A 7,570-nucleotide genomic window follows, 5' to 3' on the forward strand; every position below is an offset into this window, starting at 1 on the left:
TGTGAAGCAGTGAAAGATAAATCCCTTATTGTGGAGTTAAGCATTAGTTACAGTATTGACCCCACCCTTAGCCCAGAGCCTTGACCCACTTACTTCCCAGCTCCACCCTCAACCAGGATAACTCTTCTCATCTGCCAAGTCCCTTCAGAAAATATCTTCCATTGTCCAACCCATGATCTGACAGCTTGTATCTGTTAGGGATGTTAATATAAACCATTTTCTAGAAATCATTTTCTTGAGTAATCACTCAGATCCAGAAGGTAAGTGAAACATGCCTTCTCTGGGGCTAAAACAGATACCACCAAGCCTACATTCTAAAGAGAATCTGTTTACAGAAGTCATTGTGAGCATTTTCTTAAGGCAGTATTACAGTTTTTAAATTCTTTAATTTATACAAAGACCATCATATTTTCTTATGTGTTTGTCAAATTACCAGCAGAATGAAAATTGGAAAATTAGAGCTGTGACTTAGAGACCAAAGCAGCAGGGTAATGAAGAATTAAGGAAACACAGGGCACTTGAACTGTGAGGGAAGCAACAGGGAGTCACGTGAGGTTGGAAGAGACAGGTGTGGCCAGCTCCGATATCCTCGGGAGAGTTAGACTTCATGACTATAATAAACCCTACTAATTCTGGATTTGGATTCAAAAGAATGATAAAGCATTGGCTTTTAGTCATATTCAATATGAAATTTATAAAACAAAAGATTTTTCTTTTTTTAAGTGTGATTTTAATGGAAGTTTACAGAAAAGTTGGATTTTCATTCATTCATTGTTGCACACTTTCCTCCCTACTACCCTCTTGATTCACTTAAAAAAAATTCACTGTTGCATAATTTCCTCCCTCCCCAAGATACATGATTTTGTGGTAAAAGAAACTGTCCCTAGCTTAGAGTGGGGTCCCATCCCGACAATTGCATATTAAATTGATTCTGACAGAAGTTATTGTTGTTGTTAGACACCATCGACTTGCATATGACTCTTAGGACTCCTATGAATGCAAGATCTGAACTCTGTCCTGTCTTAGGCTATCCTCCTCATCTCTGCATATTTGAGTCCATTACTGCAGTCACTATGTCAGACCATCTGTTTGAAGGTCTTTGTATCTTTCACTGACCTTCCACCTTTCCAAACATGATGACCCTCTATAAGGAATAGCCTCTCTTAACAACATGCCAAAAGTATGTGAGGCAAAGCTGTATCATCTTTGCCTCTAAGGAGCTCTCTGCCTGCATTTTTTCGAACACATCTGTTTGTTCTTTTGGCAGTCCATGGGATATTCAGTCATTTTCTCCAACATTACAGTTCAAAGACATCAGTTCTTATTTCTTCTTTATTCATTGTTCAGCTTTCAGATGCATAGGAAGTAATTGAAAAGACCATGATCTGATTCAGACATACCTTAGTCTTCAAACTGACATTGTTGTTCCTCCATAATTTGGAGAGGTTTCTGACTGCAGACTTTCTCAGTACAGTATGTCTCCTGATCTCCTTACTCTTGGTACCAAGTGTGTTGATTGTGGATTTAAGTAAGTTAAATTTTTTGACAGTTTTGATCTTTTCCCCATTTATCATGATGTTACCTATTGGTATAGTGAGGAGCATTTTTGTTTTCTTGATGCTGAAATGTAAGTATCCATATTGAAGGAATAGTCGTTGGTCTTCTGTAACAAGTGCACCAAGTCCTCCTCACCTTCAGCAAGCAGGTGTCATCTATATAACACAGGTTCTTGACATATCTTCCTGTAATCTTGGAGCCACATTCTTCTTTACAGAGTACAGTTTCTTGAATAATTTTCTCAACATACAGATTGAATAGATTTGGAGAGAGGATACAACTCCAACACACACCTTTCCTGATTTTGAACCATGCAGTGTTCCCTAGCTGTGTTCAGAAAACAGCTTTTTGTTCTGTCATCGTTAGGACCAAAGTGACCCTATGAACAACATATCTGAGCCCTGTCTTATCCTGTGCCATCCTCACACTTCCTGGCACAGTAGAGCCTATTGCAGCAGTCACTGTGTGTATCCACATGGTTGAGGAACTTCCTCTCCTTTGCTGACCCTTTGCCCTTCCAAGCCTCATGCTTGGAAGGGTGGAGAGATGTCACAGGAGAGGAAGACCCTGGATGAAATGGATTGACACAGTAGCTGGGGCAATGCGGTTAGGTGTGTTGGAATCAGTAAGACTGGCCCAGGACAGTGAAGGCTTGTAGGGTTGGTATGGGTCTCAGATGACTTGATGGCAACATAACAACTCAAAGGCTCTGGTGGCACAATGGTAAAAAACTGCACTATAATCACAAAGGCACGTGATTCAAATCCACCAGCTGTTCTGTGGGAGAAGATGGGCAGTCTCCTCTTACGTGATTTCCTGGAAGTATATAAATTAATTAATCTAAATTTTAAAATATTAATATAAATTTAAGTATATTTATGTGGTTGGTATATCTTCCTAGCTATGTTATTTCTTAGTATTGCTTTTCTGTTTACATTTTAAATTTTATGAATGAAACTAAGTTTTGTGAATGAAACTATGAACCTACTCCCTTATCTTCCTTTCCAAGGCAGGTATGTGATAGCATTTACATTAGCAAAAATAAGTTATAACTATTTCTGGTTTTTTTATCATGACTGAACACTTCAAGACCTCTGAATTAAAAATGTAAATTTACCCAAATCTCAATTTTTAAATGTAAGACAGTGAGGATAGCAGTAAGCCTAAAGGTGTTTGAAATACAAAACACTTATTTTCTTTTTCTCAACATGGCCACCATCTTCTTCATACATCATTTTTTAATAAATACACATAAGATCCATCCTAAGAGTTGATTGACATATTTTCTTTTTTTCAGCTGTAGAACGGACTCAACAAAGAAAACTTGAAGAATTACTTTTAGCAGCAGCAAGAGAAGGCAAAACAGCAGAACTCATTGCACTGGTAAAAAAAAAAGGTCTTTTATACATTAAGAAAATTTTCACTTAATGTTAGTTTACTTAGTTTATTAGTGAGACCAAAACTCTGGCACTCATAATAGCAAAACAAGATGTTGTGTGTATAAAAACACTGTAGCATTGCCATGGTTACAGTTAAGTAGCATGTATTCTCCACTGGGGTGGTTCTTTCTGAATTTCTGATTTATATTCGTCCCTCTCGGCCCAGACCGCCCACCCCTTTTAGGAAGATGAAAATCCAGTTTTTTCAACTCTAATGACTTGCATAATGACATCTCTATCCCTCCTCTACATAAAGCAGTTTAAAATTGAAGCCTAACTTATAGGACCATATAAAAGAAGATGTTTTCCTAATTTTGATGAGCGTTACATTCTGAAAGAAATAGTGACTGTAGATCCAGGAAATAAGATACAAAAGACAAAAGTACTTGGAAATGTGTGGCTGCTAGAGCAGTCTGAAGGGTTTGCTCACTGCCTGTGTTTTTCCTCCCTACTTTTTTCTTCTTTGGAGACCTACTTTCTAGTTTCTAGTTCCTGTATGGTCTCATTAATCATGGAATTCTAAATTTGCTCAGTATTTAAGACTTGAAGCAATGTTGTTTGCTGTTCAGCTCATTTAAAAAGGTCTCTTTGGCTTCCAAATAAAAAGCCTGAAATTCTGTGAAGTGAAGAGTGCATCAAGTATTCTTTTTTCTTTTTCTTCTTTTATTATTTTTGTGTGAGTGTACCATCAAATCAGATCTGACTGGTACAGGAGGAGATTGTCCCTCCTTCCCCGGCAGAGCATCTGGTGGATTTGAACCTTGCGCCTCTTGGGATTGTAGTTGCAGCTCCTTATCACTAGGCCACCAGAGCACCCCTTCAAGTATTCTTTAGAGCAATAAGCTAACAGTGACAAATTCAGTAGAATTTTGGCATTTACACATTTAATATGTTTTGGTATTGACTCTTCTTAAGGGCCATCAGTGGTAGACTTAATTGTAATTTTGTTGTTACAAGTTTGGCTTAGAAGACTGGTAGGAGGGAGAGAAATCTTAATGAAATACTAATTTCCAGAGAAGAGCTGGGCATGGACACTATGGACCTGAAATTTGGTGACACATTGAACAAGCCTGGGAGTGACAATCTTGACTGGTTCAAGAGCACGAAGCTTCTGGGAGGCTAGCTGCCCAGGAGCCCAGCGGTGCCTCAGGTTCTGTAGTTTGCAAGTCAGCTAAGTTCTCACCTAGAATTCCTGTGTTTTATGAGTCAATTTTTGATGTGTAATTCTGTTTCATCTTTCTGCTCTTCAGCTCAACAGGCCCAGTCCTCCTGATGTTAACTGTTCGGATCAATTAGGGAATACGCCTTTGCATTGTGCAGCTTATCGAGCCCACAAGCAGTGTGCCTTAAAGCTTCTAAAAAGCGGAGCAGACCCTAGTCGGAAAAACAAAAATGGTAAGCATGCTGGTAGGTTTGACAGCCTTTACTGATTGGTTTGAAAATGCAAAAGGAAGTCAATGCTGTATGCTTTTTATTTTTTTAGTATTTATTTAGCCTTTGTTAGACTGCATAGTTGTTCTTTGATTTTGAAACCAAGTCATTCACATAATATAGGAAAAAGAACTTGTTCTTATCTAGTTAAGAGTTTAATAATGCTTACAGGTTGGTCTGACTTGATGGTACACAGCAACAACCCTGTAGTAGGTAGTAATAGGATTAAGATAGGCATATATGCCTGATAATGCTTGTAGCAAGGGTCGGATTGCATAAGCAGGTTACATTTTGCTTCAGGTGACCTGTTCAGGCCTTTATGATGTTGCCCATTGGTCCAGTTGTAAGGATTTTTGTTTTCTTTACATTGAGGGTAATCCATGCTGGAGGCTGTCATCTTTAATTTTCATCAATGAATGTTTCAAATTGTCTCTACTTTCAGCAAGCAAAGTGAAATTGGCATATTGTAGTTAGTGAAACTTCCCCCAGTCCTGATGCCATGGTATTTTCAGTTGCCTCATACGTGTGAAAATTGGTCAATGACTAAGAAAGACTGAAAGAGAACTGATGCCTTTGAACTGGGGGGTTAGCAAAGACTATTGACCATCAAAATAATAAACAAATCTGACTTGGGAAAAGGTCAACCCGAATGTTCCTTTGGAAGCGAAGATGACAAGACGTCATCTCATATACCTTGGACATATGATTAGGAGAGGCCTGGAGAAGAACATCATATTTAGAAAAGGAAGGTCAGTGAAAAAGAGGGAAAAGTCAGTAAGCTAAATGGACCCAGTGCCTGCAGTAGTCAACTCGAACAGAACAAGACGAGTGTGAAAATGGTGCAGGAGCCTACAGTGCTTCTTGCTGGGGTCACTATTGAGTATGAAGTGACTCATCTCCCAGCAACAGTAACACTCGTTACAAGGGAAAGATTTCTAGGTCTTTTTTCCTGCAGACCCCTGGGTGCCATGTCTGTTGAGCACTTAACAATGGTGCTGTCAGTACTCCTTGACATTAGTCATTAACTCACTGCTGTCAAATGGTCTCCAGCTCCTAGTTCATCTGCTGGGTCTCTGGGACTGAATCTTAATGGGAGGAGCCTGCCCACCTCTTTCCCACACAGTGACTGGTGTATGTGACCCACTGCCCCTTAGCTTAGCAGCCCAGCACCTTACACACTATGCTGCCTGGGCTTCTTGGGAAGTAATCATGGGAGCTGCAAATCAGGCTCAATGTGATCCTTTGCTACTCTTAATAAGTTGTGTGATTAAAAGAGAATAGGGCAGAAAATAACAGTGGTAAAGATGTGGAGAACTGGGAACTCTCAGTCCATTGCTAGTTGGAATGCAGTCATAGTAGGGAAACCACAGAGAATTATTTTGTAGTTCCTAACATGAATATAGGACTACCATTATAACTGAGCAATCCCAATTGTAGATGTTGTTGTTGTATACCTTAGATTCAGAACCAACCCATAGCTGATTCTCCGGTGGGTTTTCAGAATCTTTTAATCATATGAGAGGAGATTGTCCATCTTTCTTTCACCAAGTAGCTGGTGGATTCAAACCATATGCCTTTGGGATCATAGCGCAGCTTCTTACCACTAGGCCACCAGAGCTCCCTCAATAGTAGATATAGTCACAAATAACTGAAAGCGAGAACACAAATAGAAAGCTGTACACCTTACTCATTACCAACCAGTTAAGCAGTGAATCAATAGGAAACTACCAGAAATGCAAATAGAATTTGGCTGAAAACAGAGAAAGTGTATGATCTTTCAGATCATTATGTTTTATTGGTTGGGCAAAGGCATTCAACTGTGTAGATCATAACAAATTATGTATAACAACACTGTGGAGAATTCAAATTTGAGAACATTTAATTATGGTCTTGTAGAACATAGACCAAGAAACAAATGTTGAATTGAGCAAATAAGATACTGCACAGTCTATATGTTCTACTCAATATATTCTTCAAATAACTCGAGAAGGTGGTCTACATGAGGAATCAAAGACTCCAAAATCAGGATTAGAGGAAGACTTTATAACGTTACTTTATGCATTACTCAGATGATGCAGCTTCGCTCGCTGAAAATTGAAGTCCAGAAGTACTTGCTAATGAAGATCAAAGGCTAAGGCTGTGGGTCACATCTGACCACCTTTGCCAGAGAAGCTGTACATATATTCAGCGCAGGCCCCATCATTAGATCAGCCTGCTTCTGTCTCTCCTTTTGCCTCATTAACATCACAGAGTTTTGAATTAATAACACATAGAATAGTTACAATATACTAGAGGTCATGGTCATATTGACAGAAGTATTAACCACCGCAGATACTGTGAGTTGGAATTGGCCCTGTGGTACCTGAAAACAACAACAACTCTTCTTTTAAAAAAACAATTTCAGTGACATTCTTACTGTTCTTGTTTCCAAATGTGACATATCTTTATTTTACTCTTAAAATTACTGTTGAGAGCGAACAGGGGGTGGGGGTGGGGTGGGGGGGAGAAAAGTGCAACAAATGAATGAGTGGAATTCCAAAATCTCTGTAGATGTTCATTGAAATTTTTAAAAAAATTAATAAATAAAAAATTACTGTTGAGATTTCATGAAAATTGTTTTCCATGTAAATATATTTTATAATTGGCATCTTTATAATTTTTAATTGTCTCACTAAGGGACAAACCAATATCATGCAAAATGTTAAATATGAAATAATTTCTGGGAAGTTTTTATACTTTATTTTCTTATATTGGGAGATAGTAATATTTTTAAATAACTGCTTATTTAAACTTATGCAGATAGGGAAGCTATTTCATTCAGTTCAAATGGCAATTGAACAGTAATTCTTACTGTGTGCCAAAAGCTTTGGACTTGAATACAGAAATGAGGGCACTGAACTGGAATTTTGTCTAGTTGGCAGGAGTTCAGAATTTATTTTTGGTATTAGGGCAGAATTCTATGAAAGAAATCATGTATTCTTTCTCTCTGTCTAAAGGAGTAATTTTTCAAAAGCACCCTGTAGAGAGAATGAAAATAACACAGAGTTGTCATCTTTGTAAAATACCTTTTTTTTTCCTTCTTAAGCTTTATTTTTTTAAAAATAATTTTAATGAGCATTTACAGAGATTTTGGATTTCCATTC

General features: G+C 38.1%; 1 protein-coding gene across 1 annotated transcript in view; it reads left to right on the plus strand.

Moving 5' to 3' along the window:
* Nucleotides 1-7,570, plus strand: part of OSBPL1A (oxysterol binding protein-like 1A) — a 300,437-nt gene that overhangs the window by 43,766 nt on the left and 249,101 nt on the right. Inside the window, exons 6-7 of the mRNA XM_006895041.1 lie at nucleotides 2,855-2,940; nucleotides 4,247-4,391. Coding sequence (XP_006895103.1) covers nucleotides 2,855-2,940; nucleotides 4,247-4,391 — 231 coding nt within the window. The remainder of the gene's footprint in view (nucleotides 1-2,854; nucleotides 2,941-4,246; nucleotides 4,392-7,570) is intronic.

Source organism: Elephantulus edwardii, unplaced genomic scaffold (genome assembly GCF_000299155.1).
Source record: "Elephantulus edwardii isolate Elephantulus edwardi_28Jun2011 unplaced genomic scaffold, EleEdw1.0 scaffold00155, whole genome shotgun sequence".
NCBI lineage: Eukaryota > Metazoa > Chordata > Mammalia > Macroscelidea > Macroscelididae > Elephantulus > Elephantulus edwardii.